Source organism: Heliangelus exortis, chromosome 7 (genome assembly GCF_036169615.1).
Source record: "Heliangelus exortis chromosome 7, bHelExo1.hap1, whole genome shotgun sequence".
NCBI lineage: Eukaryota > Metazoa > Chordata > Aves > Apodiformes > Trochilidae > Heliangelus > Heliangelus exortis.
Window position 1 is genome coordinate 23,478,318 of NC_092428.1, and position 24,439 is coordinate 23,502,756.

At 40.6% G+C, this 24,439-nt stretch overlaps 1 protein-coding gene across 1 annotated transcript in view; it reads left to right on the plus strand.

Annotated features, from left to right (window-relative positions):
• SORCS3 (sortilin related VPS10 domain containing receptor 3) overlaps positions 1 to 24,439 on the plus strand; it is a 278,055-nt gene that overhangs the window by 131,612 nt on the left and 122,004 nt on the right. The window contains exon 4 of the mRNA XM_071749349.1: positions 17,582 to 17,740. Within this exon, the coding sequence (XP_071605450.1) occupies positions 17,582 to 17,740 (159 nt within the window). The remainder of the gene's footprint in view (positions 1 to 17,581; positions 17,741 to 24,439) is intronic.

Genomic DNA, 24,439 nt, shown 5'->3' on the forward strand with positions numbered 1-24,439 from the left:
ATCATTTCTTTGTGCCTGAAGAGGAAAGAGGCAGCTGAGAGGGAAAGAGATGAAGAAACAATGTCTGTGGTTATCATGCTGATAAATCCAGGAAAACCTCAGTTCTCCCTGGGCAGCTCTTGGTCGTGCTGCTGTTTGGCTCTTCCACAAGATCTGATTTCTGGGTGTTCCTTGGTTTCATACAGTGACACCAGGAGGTATCATTCCTCCCCATGCACAAAGGTAACCAAAGCACTGAGCTGAGGTGGCTGTGGCTGTGTCCCAACTGTCCCCACCTGGTGCTGGGCAGAGGCAGCCTGTTCCCAGCTGTTGACCCAGCTTACTGATGTCTGATCTGGGAGCTGAGATAAGGGGTGTCTGCTTCTTAGATATCTTGAGATGGTATTTGGGAAACATACTTTGTCATTGTGTGATTTGAGGTTAGCAGTTATAATTACATTGATATAGCAAGATGAAGCTACTAAAGGAAGTTGCAGAATCCCTTGTGAAGCCAAAGGAATCGTGTGCCTGAAATCAAGTGGGAAGACCCACAAGGAATAAAGAGAGAGGGTTAAGGAGTAGGATTCCTGGTTATTTAGGCTGAAAATTAGGAAATATTTTTTCACTGAGAGGGTTATCAGGCATTGGAATGGCCCAGGACAATGGTGGAGTCACCATCCCTGGAGGCATTTAAAAGGCATTTGGACCTGGTCTTTAAGGACATGGTTTAGTAGTTAGATTGCGGTGTTGCTCAAAGGTTGGACTGGATGATCCTGGAGGTCTCTTCCAACCTAAACATTCTGTGATTCTGTGTGATTCCCAGCTTTGATTTCTTTTGCTTCTCAAGTATCATTGGTAGTGATCAAGGCCAGCTTGGTGACCGGAGAGCACCCATCATTTGAAATGACACCTCCCTGCTGTGCCAAGAAAAGGGAACAGTCAAACAGGGTGCAGCCCACTATTAATGTGTACCCTCTGCCTGCACTGGAGCCAAACACTTCCTGCCATGACCCAGGACTACTTCATCTTTCTGTGGAGCACTCCTGCTGCTAATTTCCTTCTCCCAAGAACAAGCTCAGGGTTTCACAACACTTTGCAACTCTGTGTACAGCCTCTGCTGCTGGAAAATGTAACTGCCAGACTTGTCTCTGCTCTTCTGCAGATGCTCGGGCTGTTTCTTCTTTCATTGGTACCCTAGAGACTTGTATTTGGATCAGGAAAATCTTCATTGCTATGAAATTCCAGGTGATCATTAGACCTAACAGTCAGACAACTCTGAGTTCCTGGGGATTATGGCTCTCTGAGAAGCTACTCTTTTGAGCCCTGGTGAGAAGCCAAGTGCTTGCAGCTTTGACACTTCTACCACCATTAAGGTGCTCTAACAGGCAGACTGTATTCTGAGGCACATCTTCCCCTTCAGTGCACCTGCCCACCTATTTTTTTTGCCTGAGAGGCCACATGAGAAGCATCTGCTCTGCCTGGTTCACACACAGGTTGCAACAAGGCTGATAATTCTGCAGTGAACTTTGGAATGGAGAAAGTTCCATATTTATTTAGCAGAATCCCTTCCTTACAGATGAATGGGTTTTAAGGGCAGATGGCTGAGTGCTCGGAAAAGCTGAGACTTGCAAAATGCATGGCTTTGGCTTTTCTACCCTGTAGCCTCTTTTCTGTCTTTAGGGATATGATTAAAGGCTGCTTATTCTCTGCTGGGCAGAGATCTCAGTTCCCTGCTGACCTTTAATTTAATGCTGTATTTTGGGTATTAGTTACATTTTGCTAGAAGCAGATTTTCACAGCAGTCTGGGAATTAGAATTGTTTATTTCTTCCAAAGCGCAGAGGGAAAAAGTAACTTCTATTTTAATAAGAGCATTTCTGTTGACTTTTTAAATTCCCATTTTCTTTCTATTGATTTTTTTTTTCTTTTTTGTTGCTGAAAACTTTTTGTTGGAAAATTGGATAATTCCCACAAAAAAAAAGGAAAAGGAAAAAAAAAAGGCCTGTGGTTCTTTCACTAACTGCGGGCACTTCAAAATGACACCGTTTGGAGCTGGAGTGCTGTGAGTCCCTATTTTCTAGCACGAGCTGCTCTGCTGGGTAAGATCCCATGTACTGAAAACATTTACTTTCTTCTTAGTTGTCAATAACAGGATTAATTTTAGAATTGATGCCTCACAGAGGTATAAGAAGTCCTTCCAAAGGGTGCAGAAAGAAGACGAGAACAGAAGTCCTATAAATCTGAAGCACTGCTTCTTTTGGGCACTGAAGTGCCATTTTGAAACTCAAAGATTTGTTGTTGAACCATAGATTTCATGTATTACTTTTCTCATGAAATGTTCTGTGAAGAGTAAATGTTCTCAGTGAAGGTGTTGTTTAAAATCCAGTTTTTGCTAGGAAACTTTTATATCTACCCTTGGGATTCCTGTGGAGGTTGAGAGATGGAGCATTTAAAAACCATTTAAAAGAAAAAGAAGAGAGGAAAAAGGAAGAGAATGACAACTCTGACAAAATCAAACCAAGAAGCACTTGCCTGTTTATAGTATTGCTCAGGTGAGATGTGGATTGCATTTGAGATCTAAGGTGCCAGTTCTGATGTCTTAGAAATACTTTCCTTCATGAATTTACTTTGCAATTCAATTGGATGCAGTCGCCCTTAGCTTCTCTCTTGTACCGTGACCATCTTTGTGGTAGGTGATCACTTGATGAGCTAAAAGGTCTGTAGTCTTTTACGCTTACTCCCTGCACAGAAATATCACCCAGGTGCAGTGACTGAAATGAGAATTCCCCCCATTCTTCCCTTATACCAGAACTAAAGCTTTAGAAATTTTATTTATAGATAAACCTTCTAGCTAAGGGATTTGGGCTGTAGTTGCAAACAGCATAAAGCAGAAATAAAGCTATGGTGCTCAGTTAAAGAGCTTTGAGAAAATGGCTTTGCAGACTTGTTTCTCAGTTGTCATGAAGTTAAAATGGAGTTACAGTCCAAATCACCAAAGCTATAGAAGTCAAAGGCATGAGGCACCTCTAACACCTAGTCAAGCCTCTGAACTTGGCCCATCAGAATGAGAAACGTTTAGAGGTATTCAGAGAATCAGAAGCTCTGAAAGTTAAATCTAATTAGATTTGTTTGTTTCTGTGCAGCTTCTTGGGGATGAAGCGTGACAACTGTTTATGAGCTGGCAGAGACCAGTGCTCTGTTGCAGCTCAGGTTAATGAAGGCAGAAGTTAATTGTGGCTGTACTATTGAAACTGCAGAGGAATGCACCTATGCGACTGGAAACCAGTTAGCACATTGGGAATGACACCTCCTCTTAAAGGAATTGGAGATCCTAACTGAGTGCAAATCTCTTTGCCCTCCTTTTTATTTCCTCTTGCTCACTTAGAGAGTAACTGAGAGAAAACCCAGTCCTGGCCTCATGTATCTCTGAGGGAATTTCCTGTGATTGGAGCTTCAGGGCAGAACTGTGGTGCAAACTGATTTTGGTTTTGCCTTTATTTTTTAGTCCGTTTAATACCAAGGGGAATTCTGTAGCATTTTATTTTCTTCTTACTCATCAAATGTGCAATGGGCTGATGAGGCAGAGATTCCAGCGTGCACCTGATGCTTGCTAACCCAGCCTGAACTCAGCTGCCATCCTTTGCCACAGCATCCATTAGTCATCTGCTGCTTTTTCCTGAGGTTGCATCCCAAGTTATTGGTGAGGAACCGAGCTCTGGGGTGTCCTAAAGCTATTTGGCAGATGGGAGGTTTCTTTGGACCCTTTTTCTTTGTTATATGGACACTGTGATAAACAGCATGTGCTGCAAACCAAACTTGTTTGTGTGATCTCAGAGAATGTATTTATAGTACAACAGCAATGGGGCTGGGTTAGAGCCACAGGGCAGGAACTGGATGTTTTGACTGTCTTTTATCCCTTAGCTTTTCTTCCAGCCCAGTGAAATACAGTTACTAAATAGCTCCTGGTTTTGCAGCTGCCATTAGTGAGGTTTAGATTACCTGAGCTACAAATGCAGTTGTAATAATCTCTTTGTGCATCCCTTCTCTGGACCTGTTGAGCTATGTGTGATGTTCCTGTGCTTTCCAGCACTCCAGAAACCACACTGGTCCAGAGTCTTAGTGGGAAGAACCTGCCTATGGCTGCACAGAAAAGCCTGTACCTGTAAAATACAGCATCTGGATTAGATGAACTGAGATTTATCTGCTCAGGTTATACCAGGGGGTTGTACAAATGTGACTGATCTGGTTAACATGGCAGTATATTCATAAATAAGCTTCAGGTACAGTCACTGTTACGCTCCAAAATTGACAATTTAAGTAGGGAAATAAGGATGGAAATGAAGAAGTAATATCTTTCTTCACATACTGAGGAAGCAAAGATAGTTTTCTCAAGGTCAACCATAACATCCGTGGCAGTGACAGAGAATATGTGACATGATGTATTTTATCTACAAGGTGCAGTCTTGTGAGCTGTAATCCATGGAATTCTCTCTGTCTGATTAATTCATCTTGAATTCGTCATCTGAGAAAAGAATTTTTGGTAAATATTTGCAAAACCACGACCTGAAACTGTGTGAGAGAGATCTTGAGTTACAGATGTGTCGTAATATTTGGAGAAGAGGACTTTAGGATTTTTTCCTTCTGAAGGGATTTTTACTGTCTCTTTTGAATTCAGAAAAGTCACATTTTCACTGTAGGTTTCTCTGACCTTTCCCATGCAAGAAATGCCAAATGATTTAGTTTATTGGTGTTTTAAACGTGGTTCAAGATCAAAGAAGGGAAGAGGTTCAGATGTAAATGAAAAATATGAGTGTTATTAAAATACTCTTTAAAATTTAGGGTCTTTTTCAGTATACCCAAATAGTTTTCATTGGTTTTTTTAAGTGATTATTATTACTGTATTTGGAGATTGTGTCTCCTTTTGAATCTCTGTAATCAAGGGGCTTCTGTGAGAGAGTGCTCTGCCCTGCTGCTGCCTGTGACATCTTGGGTGCTGCACTGGGACCTGGCCTGACCTGTAGACTCCTTTACTTAAAGAACAAACTGCTATCTGTTCATTTGTAGATGTTAATTTCACTTCTTCTAACGATGTAAATCATAGAGATAAATGAAAGTCATGTAATATCTATTGTGTGGGATATAAGCATCTGTTGGCACAGGATTGGGACCCAAGCTAATGAGAGCTTCTCAAAGGAAATTTCCCCCTTTGTTAAAGAGGGAGTCTGATCATTGTGCTTCAGGACAGGCTGTCCCTTGGTAGTCATGAACATGGCAACTGGAGATCCTGGGGGATTTTCCTGTTAATTCTCTGAAAAAGCAGATGCATTAAAAACAAAACAAAACAAAAAACCCCAATCAAACCCTAGTGAACCAACCTCACACACAGCTCATCAGCTGTTTCTAAATATAAACACAACTGAGATAATTTAATAAATGCTCATCTGTGGCATTATTTAATGAAGTGGATGGGAGGTTCCAGGCAAGGTATTTGTTTCTGTTTCTACCTATCTTAAAGATACCACATTGAAAGCCAGAGTTTCAGCAAAGAAAAAAAAGTTCATATATTATGCAGTTGTAGATGTAGGGTTGCACATGTGTGCCTTTATGCATCTGCTTTTCACATCTTTGTACTTATCCATTCCAAGAATTTGCACTTTTCTTGGGTTTTTGAACTCATTTAATACAGATGTGGTTAGTGCTGAGGTGAGCATTGAATGTGAATGGAAACCTAATACAGGATTTCATTAATAACGATAAGGAATAAAATGAGGGCTAAGTTGGGTTTTTTAAATATGATTTGTTAAATAAGTGTAATTTTAGTCTTCACAGATATTGCAATTCTGGTTGATAAAAGTAAGCATTTTGACATGAGATGTATAAGTAAAATAAGAAAAAATTATTCAGAAACCTGCTATATATTATCCACCAAGGGCTAGAGTTGTGAACCTGAAATTCCTGCTTAGATGCTGCCTGGGGCTTTGGGGAAAAAAATTGTCCACTTGAGTCAAAGCAGGCACACATTTTTAGGGAAAGGCAAATCAGAATTCAAACCTTTTGACTTACCATGCACGCTTCCTTGAGGTTGCTTTGTGTGCAGGAACTAAGTGTGTGAGCAGTATTTGTCACTGTGATGGTAAAGGTAGCTATCTGCCACTTAAACATACAATTTCCCAGCCCCATCATCCTACAAGTACCTGAGGTTGGCTGAGTATCACTGCACTTTGGTGTCTGCTGGAAAGGCAGGAGAGTCAGATTGCAAGGGGGAAAGATGAGAGAAACCCAAGCCAATACATCAGCTATGGTTTTTTAGGACTTGCAAATAATGTTCAGAGAAATAAAGCCAGTTTATCAGGTAAGACTCAGCTTGGCAGAATTCTAGTGCTTTTCTATGCCAGGGCTGCTGTGTCCAGCTTCCTAAAGTCAGTCCACCCTCCTGTTGCTTTCTGCTCCTGATTGACCTTGCATTGCCAGAGCTAGGACCCTACAGAACCTTAGGGATGGTGCGAGGTCATAAGGAGAAGAAATGTGGTAAAACTGAAAAGGTTTTATCCATGTTTAGGTGTGGACTTCCCAGAGCTGGCTCTTGGTGTTTAATAAAGAGAGAGTTTTCTCTGATTTAGCCAGCAAGTGTTAAAGGACAGATCAGAAGTTATGATATCCCCTAAAAGACAGCTGCAAGTTTGTCATGAGTCATGGCCATTGCTTTTATGAAGTGGGCGGAGAAGACCTGGGTGAGCTTTCAGAGTGAGTTACCTTGGTTACAGGGGCAAAGTGAGACTGTCAGGATACATCACCTTGTAAGGGGCTGCGTGTACTTCATATACACGTCCTGTTATAGGGCAGGTTTATGGGAATTCCTTCCTTTCTCTGCCCTCCTTACCTCTCTATGAAACATGGCCATCTCTTTACTGCTGCAGCTCCAATAATATATTAATTTATGAAGTATGAAAAATGAGGTAGTTTTGAATTAATGAGGAGGGGAATGGTGCTTCACAGACACGGATAGAGTGTCTTGTTATTAAAAAGGAGGAAAAATAATAGAATGGGTGGAGATCAGCTCTTAGAAAAGGGGCTGGTGGGTCCTTTTGATGACTCCATAATGCTCTGACCTTGATGTTTTGTTGTTAAGAGCTGGTTCACCAGGACACAGTCATTTTTCTTTGAGGAAGACCCTCCCCCTGCCCTTTGCCAACCCCCAAATCCTGTAATCTGTGGCAAAATGTCTTTGGTTCTTTTCCAAAACCAAGAATAGATAAATACAGCATTACTCATTGAGTGAATTCTCACTTTCAGCAGACTGGCTCAGCAGAGCTTGCAGTGTACATGCTGGCCACTGTCTCAGTGTCTGCCATATATGCACATCAGACATCATGTAAATGCAGTAACTCTTATTTCAGCCCTGATGTAATCAGTTCTGTTTAACATCATTTATCCCAAGCAGCATTGTGAATCCTGGAAGACCTTGTGTGGCTGTGTTAGGAGCAGTTTTCCTTTGGCATGAAACCTGGTTGGGATAGATCTTAGAGAAATGTTTCTGCAAGTCTGAGTGCTGGAGGCTTCTTGCACTAGCCAGAGTTTGTTGCCCTTGTCCCTGTCTGTCCCAAAATGCCTTCTTTTCGTTGTATACAGAACTGTTGATGGTCTGAAAGTAATAAAAGGTATTTTCTAAGTGTAAATAGAGGAAACTCAGGATATAGTTTTCTTATAAACCTGAGGAACCAATGCTTAGTCCAGACCTGACATTTCTAAGAAATGATTGGCCCCACAATATTTTAATTCTCTTTTGCAACAAATTAGGTTGTCCTTTTTCTGACCAAAAAGCTTATATATCTTTTTTCCTCCCTTGGAGTCATTCCATGGCAGGCCAAACGTGATCCTTAAAAATGACTGCAAGAAAGAAACAAAACTTAGGAAGCAGCTGTGCTCAGTGATGAGAGTAGAAGTAATGAATGTAGCATTCAGGACCTGATACCCAGTGGAAAGATGGAGGCAGGCCAGCAGTTTTATGACTTTCTGGTTGATTCCTGCTTCAGATAAAATCTTTGTCACCTCCTCCAGTTTCCTCTGACACTAGTTTTTTGGGACACTGTTGTGACCAGGGATTATGTGTGTGCATGGAAGGGGTACAGAAAGGAAAATGTGTGATTTTCCCAAGGCAGTGAGCTGTCAGTGACCCTGTTGCAATAGGACACAGTGACTCTGGTACACAGCTGCTGGGGCAGTCATTTTCTCAGTCTGTAATTGCAGACAAGGCTTCTTGCAATAACCTGCAAGGACTCTTACCACTGAGAGGTAATTTTGTAAATGTAATGGAAAATATCAAAGCCAGTTTGCTGGTAGTTGTGAATCCTGTTCCTAGGTCTTGAACATTCCCATTTATTAGGATCTGTGGCACCTGAGTTTCTTTGTGGACTTTGAAACCACAGTTGATCTCAGAGGTGAGTGCTCTCCTGTGCAGAGCACTGCTGTGCTGTCATGTTCTGTAACTTTAGCCTTCAATTTTTGGGGTTCTCAGCCTTCCATTCAGAAAATGGATAGAGCTTCTCCTACTGCCTTGTTCTCCCATCCACCGTGTGTGTGTGTTGGGGGTCTTAGGAAGAGGAGTGTGATTGGGACAGTGAGAGACCTGAGTAAGATATGCCTGGTAAGTAAAGTGACATACATCACTAGCATTTGGTTGTGAACATTGATAAAGCTTATTGCTATCTATGTTCTCTCTGCAATCTGACTAAAAAGCAGAAAAATAAAGTGTGTAAGCAGAGGAGAAGCAATGATGCATTTTAAATTTTATGCAGTTTTAATGGCCTCGAGAGAGATAAATAATACAGTTTTTATTTTTCTGAAGAATCATGAAATATCTACTGTCGTCTACTGTCTGTAAATGAAGTAGACTGCTATATCCTAGCTGTGAAAGTTTTCCCCTGTGAATAACTGTCCATGCACATCTCTGTGTTTTCTGTAATGGGGAAACTACTGTGAATAAATTTATTCTCACATGTAAAGTGCTCTCCCAAGTGAGACCTATAATCGGAAGACTGTTTTTATATAAACGGTGTTCTCAGTTCCAGCAGCTGTGGTGCACACAGCCTCTCCTTTCTGATAACATTATTTTCTGTAGCTATTTCTGCTTCCAGGGTAAGTTAACATAATGGTGAAAATTACTTTGTAGTTCTATGGAGAACAGCACAACCATGCGTTTACTCAAATGACATGTAATTATAACAGTGAATGCTGCTTTTCTCTTTCTGTGCACACAGTTTGGGATCAGAGCTGTTCTGTGTCACTAGAAAAAGCTGGTGACCACAACACAATGTACCAGATGGAAAAGCAGTTAGGGATTTCCTATATAGAATCGTGAGAAGAAAAAAGGCATCGTGCAGAACTATGTCATGCAGAAATACCAGACTCCAGAGCAAAGAATAGTATCGACCATAGACTTTAGATTTTTCTTCTGCTGATTTGCTGTCTGTTGTTCCTGTGGAAACACTGGTTGTTGCCTCAGGTCACCAGCTGGGGGTCCCTTCTACTTTTGGTGCAAGGCCAGTCATAGAAGTCCTGGTCAAACTGAATATGTACAAATTCAGCCAAAAGGAGGGATGCTTCTAACCCATTTAGCAGTTCATAAAGGGGAACATGGATATTCTATGATATGAAAAATCCTTTGCCAAAATGGCATTCAAAAGGTGGGGTTACTGTGGCAGAGGACAGCTCTGGTGATCTGTGGGGAGCTGGAAAATTTGCAGCTGTAGCTGGACTATAATGGGATGGATTAAGGCATTAACCTTGCATAAACTCTATCTTGCTGTGGCAGTGAAAAGGTTTTACAACCAAGCATGTGGCTACTGCCAATCAGTCACTCTTTGCCAGGTCAAACACATGCTTTTTGGATGGCTTCCATCTCCACTGGCACCTGAAATTTAACAAGCAAATGCTTGCTGTGTCTTGTAATTAAAAGTGAAAAGTACATGTGTCCAGTGCCAAAAAGACAAGGGAAAGCAGGGAGACATGTTGTTCTGACCTGCTTAGCAATAAAGCAAAGATGAGAAGTTCTGCTTTGTTGGGTCTAGTGTGATGGCTTATTCAAGTCCTGTGCCTGCAAATTGGATCCAGCCTGGGATTTGGCTTGTGGGCAGATTAGGATGGCAGCCTCTGATTTTGCCCGAGCCTTACAGCCATGATATATTTTCATTTCCCACCTGACAAGGAGGATGGCAGAGTGTTTTTCCTTGAGGAGCTCTTGCTATGTTTCCAATTTAGCCTTGATTTGATCCTGATCCTCAGGGCATCCTGCAGGGTTCATCTGTGCTCTTGCACAGCTGCTAGAGGTGGTAATTAAATGAAGTGCTCTCTCCATAGGGGATGGGGTATGTGAGCTTGGAATTCTGTGGAGTGGGTTTCTTTCTTTTTTTTTTTTTTTGAATGCAGATTTATGGCTGGTATGACTGCAGCTCCAAGAGTCTGTTTTAATTTTGTAAAATCTGAAGAAATAATTGCAATTGTTATTGGATATAACTGGATGTGAGAAACAGTATAGGTCAGAAAGATTAACCAGAGTTATTCACTGTAAACAAGCATGGTGGGCTGATGTGCATCTCCTTAGAGAGGGCAAGGTGGTGCTGGTCCTCATTTGACGTGCTTTTAGTAATCTCTTTTCTCAGAGTTAATCATGTAAGAGATCTCTTGTATGGATTTTCAGACAGGAGGATGATAGATAATCATTATTTTGCCACCAACCTGCTTTATCTCAGACGTTCCCCAAAGTCATCCTGGCATCTCTATCCTTTTTAATCTTTACAAGAAGCAAATGAAAGAATGACTGAGATGCTGTAATCTTAAATCTTCCCAGACTGAGCTGCCTGTGTGTATCTCATGCTGGGACTGTGTATTCCAATTGCATGTTGATTGTCTGAGTGTGGTACTAGTCTGTAGAATATTCATCCTCATGGGCCAAACTTATGCTCCCTTGAACTAATGGGTCCATGTTCTGTTGAGACAAGGTGTATATTGGGGTGGTTGTAGCTAAAACTCATAGTTTTATTTTTTACAGTACCAGCATTCTTCTGATGGGCTTTTTGAGTTAGCAGTGAAATGGGTTGGTTGAACCTAGTGGGAAGGGTGTGCTGTTTGGACACCAATTTTATGCTGGCACTTTTTCTGATTGATAAAATGGTCTTGGTATCTGCACAGAATGATATTGTTGTACAACTTATAAAACTATGATGAAACTTGCTCTAAATTTTGAAGATGGGCTGTCTAAATATGCATTACAGAGGGACAACAGAATTAATTCCATGCTGCATTTCAGAAAAGGAACTGATACTCATAAAAATCAACAAGCACCCCTGTGATGTTCTATGTTCTCTTTTGTGTTGCAGTATCACCAGAAGACCCTGCTGGTTTTGATTTAAAAAAAAAAGAAAAGAAAAGTAAATTTTATAGCTTATTACTTTCTACCTTGTAGCGCTTCTCTTTTTTCATGTACCCTCTGCAAAAGACAAAATGTCCTACAAAGAAATAGGACCTGCATGTAACCTGACCAACATGTTGTGCTCCGATCATTCTCTCTGCTGGAAAGTTTGAGAACCCACAGGTGGGGTCTTCCTCACTTTAGTGTCAGAGATCTGTGCAGTCTTTTCAAGTTCACTTACTGGAGCAGAGAGCTATAGCCTCCAGCACAGCTGGAAGAGTCTATGGAGGAGGTTCCTCACAGGAACTGGATTACAGAAAGAGCTGTTGACATCTGGAAATTCCATGACAAGCAATGACATCCTGGAGAGTAGAGATTGGTTTGTACTTACAGAGAAGACCTCATGGGAAGGAACTTCTGGAGGTTAACATGAAGTGCCTGAAAGGTCTTGAGAGAGTTATTTTGTCCTTTGGTCACGGTACATGTAATGCAGACCCAGTGCAAAAGTCTTCAGGGAACTGTATTTCATTGCTCAGTTAATATGGGTACCTGTCCCATTTTTCATTATCCAATAATAAATACAGTAGTGAAAGTCACCTTTAACACTTAAAGATTGCTTGAATTTTATGGGATTGTATTGAAGTGAGTGCCAAGGTATAAAAGCCTTATGGTTGAGGTACTTTTATAACACATGCTTCATAAACCCTATGAAGTGAGTGCAGTGCATTTCATCCTCTAAGATTGCAACATTATGGTTCTGAGAGATGGGGATATGGTGCTATATTCATTAATTAAATCTGTTAATAATGTTAGATTTCGTGCAATAAGAAGTGAAGTTACAAGAAGTTGAAATGGGGTAGGTCCAGACAATTTACCTCTCATGAGAGCTCTGTGCACTTTTACTGCTTGATTGATGCCCATAGGTTATCCTTAACATTAAGGAAGTTTTTGAACCATGTGAAGCAAGAAGGAGCCCCAAATCTGGGCTACTCTGTAACACAAGGGATTCCAATGGGTTTTTCCTTTGGGAATGCAAATGTAATGATTATGTGGAAGTTGCTGATCCCTAGGGCTGTCTTGTTTGGCTTCCCAGGGAGCAGATGCCCCTCTCTTGTCCCAGATGCTGATTACTAAGTAATGGCGTAAACACCTTTACTTTTATATCAATAAATAAAAAACTTTTCTCCAGAGATTTTTATCACTGTTATCTCCCATTTTTTTCCCTGTGTGACTGTTATGCTGGTCTTGGTGACTGGAAAGTAGAGTTTGGCTTTCTCTTCCCTGACTATTGCAGGAGTCAGTATATCTACAGGGCAGTGAGCAGGTACCAGTCATCTCTGAACACCTTCTGTGAAAGTTTGTGTAAAGGTTTGCTTTCTATGTGTTTCTTTACAGCACATCGTGTGAAGATATGTTTAGCTTGATCCTGATTTATACAGGGATTACTTGAGGTAGTAAGTAGCCAGTCACTTATGACAGCAGAACATTTTTTTTTCTCAGAGGGGTTTGGGCTGAAGTTTTTTAATTGAACTGACACAGTCAGGAAAGAAGAAAAAGGGATGAGATTTTCTTTGCATTGAATTGCATCTGACCTCCATGATGTTAGCACAGAAGAACCTCAGGTACACTGTGTAGCTGTGCTCCAAGAGGCTAAGGCTGTGTGTACCTCTGAGACATTCTTTAACCTGTAGGGATGCCAATTGCAGAAATGATGGAGGAGAGAGGAAGAATGAGGGGAGAATGAATAACCTTATGTTTTCCTCTGAGAAAATTCAGATGATCAAACATTTAATCTAAACTGCTTCAGCAGTAAAAAATTGCTTTTCCCATAAGAGATTTCCAAGCTATCCATATTGAACATTCTTGTGATGAACTGACGTTTTGAAGGAAGAAAATTATTTTTATATCTTTAAGCCTTTAAATGTAATTTGATTTGGGTTTTTCAGTTTCAAAAGAAGGAAAGGACATCATAAGTCCAAATAAAACAAATATCCTCTGTTTGCATTGACATTTCAGCATAAGTTGTTGAAAGTTTTTGGCTTTTAAAACTCAAAGCTAGTATGGAACTTTGTTGGGAAGTAGACTTTGCTCCAGAGGTCTTGTGGGACCATACAGACCTTTAAAAGTTTTAAATGAAAATAGGATAGAGAAAAAAAAAATATTTGGTAATAAGAGGACCTCTGAAAAGGACACCTCATGAAAAGTACGTTAAAATGAAGAGGAAAATCAGAACACAGTACTCAATGATTTAATGCTATTTACTGATTTCTGGGAACAAGACATTTATTTTGAACCTGTCTTCTTTATTAACACTTTGTAGTCTTGTACCCATGAGTATTAGCTAGTAGTGCTACTGGTAATGAGTACTAGCTCATTACTAGTGTGGTTCAATATTCCAGATCCCAGTTATTTTTGGGCCTGTCTGACTTGAAGCAGAGGAGTGTGTCACCACTTTGACTCATTGACCTGCATGTAGCCTGTGTAAAACCAGTACTGAGAAAAGTGTTTGCATTATCCCATTGACACAGCTGGGATTTTAATTAGGGTAGCAGGAACTCAGATTCTTAATTACAAAGCCTGTCTGTGCTTTTATTATATTTGCCTCATCAAAGACCATGCCATTTTAGTGGATTTGTTCTGTGATATGGTATCACTGTCCTTTCTCCCCACTTCTGCATTTGTTCAGAGCTTCTTACACACTCTGTCACATATGAGTAACTCTTAGGTACCTCTGTGGTTTGTGTACCAAATGAAGCATGGCAGGGACAGGTATGACAGTTCCCCTCTTTGATCTTTCTGCAGCTTGTGGTTCTTATTTCCTCCTTGGAAGAATTCAGAGCTGGATGTGTTCCTGATTGTCTGTTGAAAATCTTGGTCCACACATCAGTTTATGTTGTTCTTGCAAGGTGGCCTCTTTGAATCACCTCCCTTCCATGTGCTTCCCCCACTGATTTCTGGTGTTATGCTGGACTGGAATTTATTCAGAAGAGCACTGTATGTGTCAGCATTGCCCCCGAAGCTCCTGCTTTAAAGGAGATACACCACATACCAGACAGGTCTCTTCCTCTGCATCATATCCTAAAGAACTACCTGATTTTCAGTCTGATTTTCAGCCTGGTTTGCTCTGTCTTGTGCTTAGCATTAATTGTCCACTGAATTTCAGAGGTCAGGCCTCTAGAGGAAAAGCTGTGTAGTATGATCCTCCTCATCTCAATTGTATTTTCAAGGATTTACCAACATCAGTAAACAGTCCTGCCTCCCCTTCCCCTCTCCACTTAAACTAGAAAAGGCATTAATGGAAAATAGTATTTTATATATGTGTGTGTGTATATATGTTCTAGAATATAGCGAGGTGAAATGCAATTTTGTTTTTAATAAAGGCTGCCATTTAATTTAATGTTATAGAAAATTATTAGATCTTAAAAACCTATAAATTACATTTGACAGCTCTCTGGTGCTCCTTTGATTTTCCTTATGGCATTTATAAATGGCAACACAGGGTGCTGGCAGAAATGTTCATTCTGACTGGAGTTTGTTTATTGGTTCCTAATGAAAAGCGATTAATCTAAATCACTGCTGGGGTGGATCCTTCTCCTGGTCTGTAATGAGAAGTGGAGGTTTCAGGCCTTTGATAAATGTCCTGCTATTTCCTCTGCCAGAACTTGTCCCCCCTAGCTTCCAGTGGGAAAAAGACAAACAATACAAAAAATTAAGCCTAGAGTCTCCACTCTTCTTCTGCTTGCCAAATAACGAAACTGTGGACCAGACCTAGCTGCATGACTGCTGGTGGCCTTTTGTTTTTCACTCTGACTGAACCTTGTGTTTCTTCCATCCTGCTTTGTTTAGGGTCAGCCTTTCCTGGGAGGATGGACAACAACAGAGATGTTAGGTGTATTCTTTTCTCTGTTTGGGCAATTGGGGGCTGATAGCAGAACTGGGTGTAGGGAGCTGGGTGATCAACATGGGTGGCACTTAGAAGATACAACTGTTGTTGGACTCTTCCAGTTTTCACTATAGCTCTTAATTTACTGGATTGATGGCTTTATTATTGCATCTCACAACCTGTTATGCTTCCAGAGGAAGAAATTGCCTGTCCTTGTGAATCATCTGATGGAAACATCACCTTTTCTAGCTGACCCATTTTGTGAACTATCCACTGAGGTGTTGCAGATCACATGTGAAAGGGCAGAGCGATGTTTTACGTGTGTACCACATCACGTCCCTGCAACTGCTGGCTGGTTTGTGCTCCTTATCAAAGGGCAGAACTTTAACAGTGACCTTTTAATATCCAACATTATTAATTTAGTAACCTGCAACATCAGGTGGAAAACCTTTTTAATCCTTAGGTATCCTTCCTTTTAAATGTAAGATCGCTTTTGGAACATCTTGTCATAGTAGCAATCTTACATCCATCTTCCATTCTGCAGATGCAAGTGAGTTTTACTAATGTTAGAGTTCTCTGTCTGGCACAGGCAATATGCTTTAAATGAACAGGGGTATACTTGAGGGACTAAATGTCTTTGAAGTTGAAGTCACCAGTGACAGAAAAAAATGTCTTGAAATAATGGGGAAACCTTTTTCACTTGGAGCAAAATTAAATACGTATTTTGATCTGATGAGAAATAAGAAATGAACCAAAGCTTCCTTCCAGGCAGAGGCCATCGAGACTTATTCTCAAGACAAATTCCCAGGGAGTCATTTGCCTGTAGGCATGTTTTCCATTTCTCATGCTGTGTACCAGAGCACAATCCAAATGCACTTTTTCAGGATTTCTGGCGTGGTTTTCCTTGGGAACAGGTTGCTTTATGAGGCTGCTAAGCGGTATATGTGAGGCATGTTGAAGGAGCTCTGAGCTCAAGCTGTATTCATACAGGTGGCTTCACCCTGGGGCAACATTCAGCTCTATTTATAAAGGCCCTTTTCATTTCATAATGGAAAAGATCAGAAACCATTTGCATTATATTCACTTTCTCTTGGTGACTTTGTGGAGTTAATGAGGTGCTTAAGATCAAACCAGTGATGGAATTTTTTGTTTGATCTCAGTCTGACATACCAGGGGTCTTACTATTCCTTGTAACAAATTATTGCTGTCAAAATTAATGTTTCCCTATTGTAGTCTTGAAGTTGGAGCTATGTAAAGGTGGATAAGAAAAGTTAACATGGACATGAGTGTAACGAAACTGCAACGTATCTCAGCCAGCTGATCATGCTGTAGCTTGCGAAAAAGGCAGTTCGTGGATCTGTTTTCCTGATAAAAGACTGTTTCTATATTTGTTTCAGCTACTGTATCAATAACCTGCTGTGTTTAGTACAGCTCTAATTTATTTCCCACTGTTTGCCATTACTTTATGGTACTGGCATTTGCTTTAATGTGCTGTCGTTTTTCTCCAGATGTTAATAAGATGGTGTTAATGTTTCCACAACATTTTTCTTGATAACGTTTATGTAGAGCATGCCATCTGATAATGTGGAATCAACCCTTTTTAAAATATTGGTAATACTTTTCCAATTAAAATTAGAGGCTCAGAAGTGTTTTCCTCCCTGTACAAATTGAGGTCATACACTTTCCTGTGCTTGGGGAAAATTACGTGTTCACTGAGTGAATGAATATCTCCTCCTGTATAAATTGGAAGCGTGATACATGAGATCCTGTATCGACGTTTCCACAGATGCACGTGGGATGTTTTCAGATGCCAGTACCTGATCCAGGTAGGCATTTTGTGTTTCGAGTGATATGACACACTCATTTGTAGTTCTGCAAGCTGCCAAATAGTGAGGATTAAATCTCAGGAGTTCCCTGTTTTGTGCTGTTGGAGAGAGTATTCCACATTTGGAAAGAAAGGTGGTAGGCTGGAAAGAGACCAGGGAAGATTGGTGCAGGTGTCTGAAGTTGCTGCACCCAATCAAAATCAGCTTCAGCATCAGCATAGTATTTTTTGTTCTTGCGGGGCTTTCTGAATTAATCTGGTTAAAAAGAAAATGAAAAAAAAAAATCTATGAATGAATCACCAAATAAAATGGAAGTGAAACACTATAAAAAAAAACGTATTTGGGAAATCATATGGCATGTTTTCACTGTTAAGTAATACTCTGAATACATCCAACAGGAATCAGTGCTCTATGACCTCACTTTTAAATGATGTTCAGTTTCACTTTTCTATTAACTCTATTTTTCCCCCTCTATTTATCTATTTAGATCATGCTTCTTAGTGATCCAGAAATTGAGAGCAGCATCCTCATCAGCTCTGATGAAGGGGCTACCTACCAGAAGTACCGTCTGAACTTCTATATCCAGAGCTTGCTCTTCCACCCCAATCAGGAGGAATGGATCTTGGCCTACAGTCTGGATCAAAAGGTGAGCAATTGATTTCGTATTTCAATGATCTTGAGTTGGGTGTTGAAGGGGGTAGCATCTAGAACTGCCCACTTACACAGGTGATGAAGAAATTCTAGTGTGCTTTGCTGTTCTCATCTGCAGGACAAAGGTGAATCACAGACCGGATGAACAAGTTAAAATTTTAGAAAGCTTAAAAAATTGCAAAGCTTTTATCTTTCCTCTCTTCTGTTTCTGTCAGCCATAGACTATGCAAAGTAAAAAAAAAAATGTTGGATAGCCACTTACAGTTTTTTGCAATAATCTGTCAAATGTTGTTTGTGTACTCCGGTTGGGATTTTAATTCCTACAGTCATTTTTTAGGTTTTCTAAACTAGTCTGTCTCACATCCCAGTTATAAGGATGTATGGGACAGAATTTCAGTTGAAAGGGTAGTTCAAGTCTTTATTGAAATAGCTACTGAGAGTATAATCAAATAATCTACTACTGCTCTACTCCCCAGTGTAACCTTTCCATGCTCTTTTTAACTGAATGCTATGGCAGAAACCAGGTGGATTGCTTCTATGCCACTGATGATGCTTGAGTGACATTTGCAGGCACAAAGTTGTAGTAAATACTCTCCTTTCATAGTATCAGATCCTTACTGTATGAAGGAGTTAGTTAAATGTCAGATAGTTTTGTGCACCCAGATGTTCACTGTAACAGGGATTTTGAATTAGGCTAGAAAGACCAATCTATTTATTTGATATCACAGTATGGTTTGATGCCACTTTTAAACTGGAGGTAAAGATTTTAAATGGTACTGGGTTTTGTACAAAGTACAACAGCTCTGAAAGAAACAGATACCTGATGAGGTGCTCATGAATGCAAGAATCCAGATATTACAATCTGAGTATATATTTGTGAAGAGATCCAGCTGTGGTGAATGTGAAGCATCTGCTCTGGGGTTGGAACACTGTATTTCTGTTTCCAGTGCTTTGACTTTTTATCACATTAGTCACTGGAAGGAGAAATCAAAGTGCAAAGTATGCACAATATAATAATTATGCTTCTCTGGTCCAGTAGAGCAGTCGTGGCTCAGGTGCATTTTTGCTTTTGCTTCTTCAAACTAATGCATCTGAGTGCTTACCTCAGATGTTCTCTTTTGCTTAGAAGAGAGCCAAGGAAAAGGAATTGTCCTTTAGAAACATTCTGAGGCTGTTTGCATTTTATCCCAGAAACTGAACAAATTTGTCCAGAGAGTAAGAGCAAAGATGAGGTGCTCTGCAGCTTGTTGGTGAAATGGAGAAATGTGAAGTTCAGGCTTAGCTTTTTCTTCTACCTTTGTGTTCAAGGCCACTCATGATACTTTTCTTCAACATTCAGAAAGATGGCCTCTAGTGTTGGCTGAAAGTTGATCCCTGAGAGGACCTATTGGAGGCAGCAATTTTCCCAGTTGAGGCATTTGCTTAATGTAACCCAGGTATAGACTGTTCTCAGCAACATCTTCATAGAATCATAGATATGAATCATAGAATGATTTGGGTTGGAAAGGACCATAAAGATCACCCAGTTCCAACCCCTCTGCATGGGCAGGGGCACCTCCCATTAGATTAGGTTGCTCAAGGCCCCATCCAACCTGACCTTGAACACTTTTGGGGAGGGGGCAGCCACAAGTTCCCTGGGCAACCTGTTCCAGTGTCTCACCACGCTCACAAGAAAAAATTTTTTCCTAATGTCTAACCTAAATCTCTCCTCTTCAAGTTTAAAACCATTTCCCCTTTTTCTCTCACTGCACACCTGTGTAAGCAAACATGCAATCTTACAGCTTAGTAAGAGTTGTAGAAGAATTGTCAGGATCACACAGCTTCAGTGCAGTTACAGTTGATACAGAGATAATGGGCAGTGCTGTAAGTTGTGGCAGTGGTGTGATGTGAAGTTGCCAGATGAAGTCTTCTGAGAGACCTGTCTGGGCATTCCTGCCTGTCTGTTCCACAGCTGAGTGGAACAAGAGGCCAACCATGACCTCCTGGTAGATGAGGGTTAGGCCAATGACAAGAAGGAAGTATTCTAAGCTAAAAATCTTAAATCTTTAAGTATCTTTGACAGGTCTTGTGCATCTCCATAAGACTGCTGTGGTTGTTCTCCTCCCTTGATCTCCAGGAGCCAGATCTGGTTCTTACTCCTTCCAACCATGCCATGTCTTCTCTCCCAGCTGTGATCATGGGATCATGCCAGTGGCAATGATCATTTGGCCACTCTACTGCTGACCAGAAGAGACATATAATGTGCTCCTAAAATAAGTGTCTAGAGAGGCTGTATAATAGTGTCCTGCAGCTGTGAAAAGGCTGCCTCAAGAGATGCCATGCTCTGGTCAGGGGCAAATTCTCCAACTGTAACCTGGTTCTGCTGCTACTTCTCTCCTTCATTACCTGATATAATATTAACCTGCCAGTTGCTGGTGGGTATCAGTGACTTGCTGGATGTTCAGTAGTGCAGCCATTCCTACAGTGGGAGACCATAGTCTTCTAAATTTTAAAAAGTGTATTTGACGTTTAAGTCTACTTGTCTGACTAATTTAGAGTCATTCAAAAAAGGTAAATAACTCTGAAAACAGATCATACACATACAATTTGACTCCCAGCAGTATAAACTAATAAGGGAAGTTCTCGTCCCTCCTCACATAAATGAATGTGAACAAGTTTGCAAATTTGATTTCATATCTTAACCTGAAAGCTATTTTTAATCTAATATTTATTTTATTAATTTCTTTCAGTTAAAAATAATAGCATGGTGGTGTAACCAAGCTGTGGTTAACTTGGAAATGAATGGGAATGATGAATCTGAAAATCTGTTTTGCCTAGTACGTTTTGTTCCATGCAGTGAAATGAAATATCAACAGCTAGTGCCCTACAAAAAATTATTTGAACTTGCCTAGATCAAAAGATTTTAAAATTGTTTTGTGTATAGAAATAGAAAGCAATATTGAAGTTCTGGGAAAAATAAAAATACACAATATTTTGTTAGAAAATATTGGTCTTCTGACCGTGCAGTTCCATGTCTGTGATTCAAGACTTCTTTATTCATTCTTTTATCCTGAGCAATCCTCCCTTTTCGCTAACTTTGATACATTTGACAACAGTATTAGGCTACTTATGCGCTTGATTAAAAACAATGATGAACCAACTAAAAAAGTCAACTATTCTTTCCTCCAACAGAATTACTGTCCCTTCCAAGCTGATGTTTAAGAAGGTGTATTCACTATTCCAGGCATTTAAGTTGTACTCATTACTCTAAGAATAGTGTAAATAAATGGAATAATGTGGCTCTCTGTGATATCCATGTGGAACCACATTCTTTACATGTCCTCTGCAGTTTCACAGTGGGCAATTGGTAACTGCAGACTATGTTATCCCAGTTAGATTTTTTTTTTTAACCCAGGCTGCTGGTAACTTTCTGTAGTCTTTTCACATGCTTAGGAGAACAGACTGAGTGCCTGTACCCATGATGTGCAAGGCTTGTCCTGTCTTTCCTGAGTGATGCCTTCCTGCAGTAATATTCTAGTGAATTTTCTCAGCCAGTCACTGTTTATGCTTTCAGCTTGTCCTGCTGACTCTCTCTTACTCTCAGCCTTGATGTTCAGGCATTGCAGGATTCTCTGCCAATAGACTTACTGCTTGTCTTGCTGCTCCTGGTATAGCCTTGTTGTTGAGTAAGCCCACTCCCCTGGTTTATCCCTCATACAGATGTTCTTATCTCTATAAGTCTCATATGATTCTAGTTTAAAGCCTAAGCCAATTTGTCCAAAAATTACCTTCCCCTTCTTTAAGAGAAGAAGCCCATGTCATCTGAATAGAACTTCTCCTTGAGATCATAGCTGAGAAAACCAAAGACTTTCTGACAATATTGTCTCTTCCGTAAACATAAATGATTGAATATAGCATCAATTCAGTCCCCAAATCTTTTATTACCACTGCCACATGAGTATTGTCCCTATTTTTCCAGCTTAGAGTTATTCCCAGGAGCAAAGGGGGAAGATGTAATGATATGGATAGAGTTCATCAGGCTTTGTGAAAGATGTTTTGCTGTATGGCTGCTACTTTGTTCATTTAGGGACAAATCATGGTCACCACTGTCTGTTCTCTATTTGGAGTACCCATAGAGTTGCTTAGGATATTTCCTCAGGAGTTGACCCAGTGTGCATTCCTGTTCTTAAATTGTGTAGCCAATTATGACCCTCCTCTGCCTTGCTAACTCTCTTGTATTAGGAAATAAAAGCAGTATGGCTGAGCCAAGAAATGTTTGTGTGGGCACAAATGTGTTGCAAGTGTGTAGACCCTAATATCTTCTCACAACACGTAAAGCTCAGAAAGGAGGAAGTTTTGTAGCTCTCTAAGCAAGCATGGGTGGGTGTACTGCTCCCCACTGAGCAGTCATGTGGCACTGTGCAATTATCAGCTCCTGGGAATTTAATTGCATCTTGTGAGCTAAAAATCTTGGATCCCTTCCCAGCAGCTTTGTGTGTGTCTACTTTATTGATAAAATAGTGCAATCTGATGTGTTCACTTGTTGATTCTCCTAATGGCCACCCATGTCCTTTGACAGAATCTGGACACTATATAAATGCTATTGCCAGTTCTGCTCTAGGTCAGGCTGGGTCCCATTAGTAGTGTCTGTATTGGCACTAGGACATATGAGGTAATACAGATGGAAAATGGAGTTCCATCCTCCACTCCTCACAGGTTTTTGCAGAAAATGTATAGAAAGCTACTTAAATGATCAAAGTGTGATGGGAAAAGGGAATATATGAGAAACCTTTAATATTCCCTGTTAGCAAATATTGGAAACTGCTTTATGGAGTTCTGTGAAAGCTCAGGGTCTGCAAGCACATACATAAGGTACAGCTTTCATAGCTGCCTTTCTGAATGGCTGGGTAGATGAAGATCCTGAACTGGTCTAATCTATATTATCTCTTAGAATGATTCCTGATACTAATATTTCAAGTGTCCCATCATTTGTCTCATCTGAGGAACCAACTCATTCTCAGTAAGCTCAACTTTCCATGCCCCAATAGCACCCTGGGGAACAGATCAGTCTGGAAGTCTCTCAGAATGACACTGAAACTTGTTTCAGAGCAAAATGCACAACTTTCTTGCATGAATGTTTGTCTAAAATATAATAATAAAAAAAAGAAATAAAATGTTAGGGAAATAAAGGCAGAGATATTTAAAATATTACAAATCCCTGTTGTTAAAAGGAAAAAAAACCCCAAAACTATGCAATGAGATAAAGTTCTGCCTCTTCCTTACAGGCCAGACTGTGACTGGGAGCCTATTTGGAATAGGCGAGAGACTAAACAATTCAATAACAAACTGGTTTAAATCCCCTCTCTGAATTTGAGAATGCTGGATAAACAAAAAGTTTGGCAATCAGTGGCTTTTTCCACTATAGGGCTTAATCTTCAGCAGGAAGCAAACTACAGAAATTGGGTTTCTTAATATCTCTTTGAATGAGGTGATAAAGGGAATGTGCTAGATAACATTCTGCTGTATCACCAAGTGGCACAGGGCAGATGATCTCAGGCTTGGCTGAGGGAGATTTCCTTCAGTGTTGGAAACGTGGCAAGTTATGATCTGAAAATTGAATGTGGTACATGTTAGAGCTCTGACTATCTTAACTAGACACTGCTAAATTTTTAATAAAGAATCACAGATAATACTAGGGCTACCTGAGAAAGTTTTCTTAATAGTGTGACCTACAGAGCCAGGGCCCCAAAGGCAGTGACTCTCTGCTGCCAGGCAAAATCCTTCCCTGGAGTCTGCACACAGGCTCCCAATACAACACATGGCAGATAACTAAGGGTGGGATTTTGAATTTATTTTCTTTTAACAGGGTAGAGTGCTGCTGAAGAAAGGCAGGGGTATTTGCTGAGAGGAGGTCAAAGCTGTGTTCAAGTTCTCAAAATGTAGACACCTTATTCCAGTCAATCATCCATCCTTGGGATTCTTTATGATCAGCCATTTTCATGGAATCATAGAACATCCCAACTTGTGAGGGTTCCTAAAAGATCATTTGGTCTTTAGTGGGAAAGAGAGCCTAGATGTGATTATGTAGTACTCTGTCCATGACATGTCTTGAAAACCTCCACTGATGGAAACTCCACCATGTGGGAGAAGGTATCAGAGTGATTGATTATTCTCACTATAAAAAAGTTCTTTTCTTCTACCAAAATGAAACCTCTCCCAGTGCAACCTCTCCCTTGCCCCTTGTCCTTTCCATGTGGCTCCTTACAAAGAGGAGTCATATAAAGAAATTAAGTCAGACCATCAGATGCACATAGATACAGAGAAGACAACTCCTCATCTCCTCTTCCCCTGTCATAGCCAGTCACTGAGCTGGGACATGAAGAGAACCCTTGGTCACCTGAAGGACTTTGGGTCCCTGTCTTTCAGGGGTTTCCAGTGCTTCAGGCTCTGAGGCTCAGCTCCCCCTCCATCTGCTGTACTCAGCCAGGACGGAGACCTGGGAGATGTATTCTCCTTCACTACCAGCAAGTGCCCCAGCCCCAGGTGTTTCTTTTGTGCATCTCTTGGAAACTTAGGCACACAGGGACACCCAGATTGTGTTCAGGTGAGGATATTGCAGTTTGAGTTGGAGCTCCTGATGCTGGACAGTTGGTCCCAAGAGTGCAGCTGCATACTGCAGCCATGCTGGAATTCAGTGTTGTGTTCTGCTGCATGT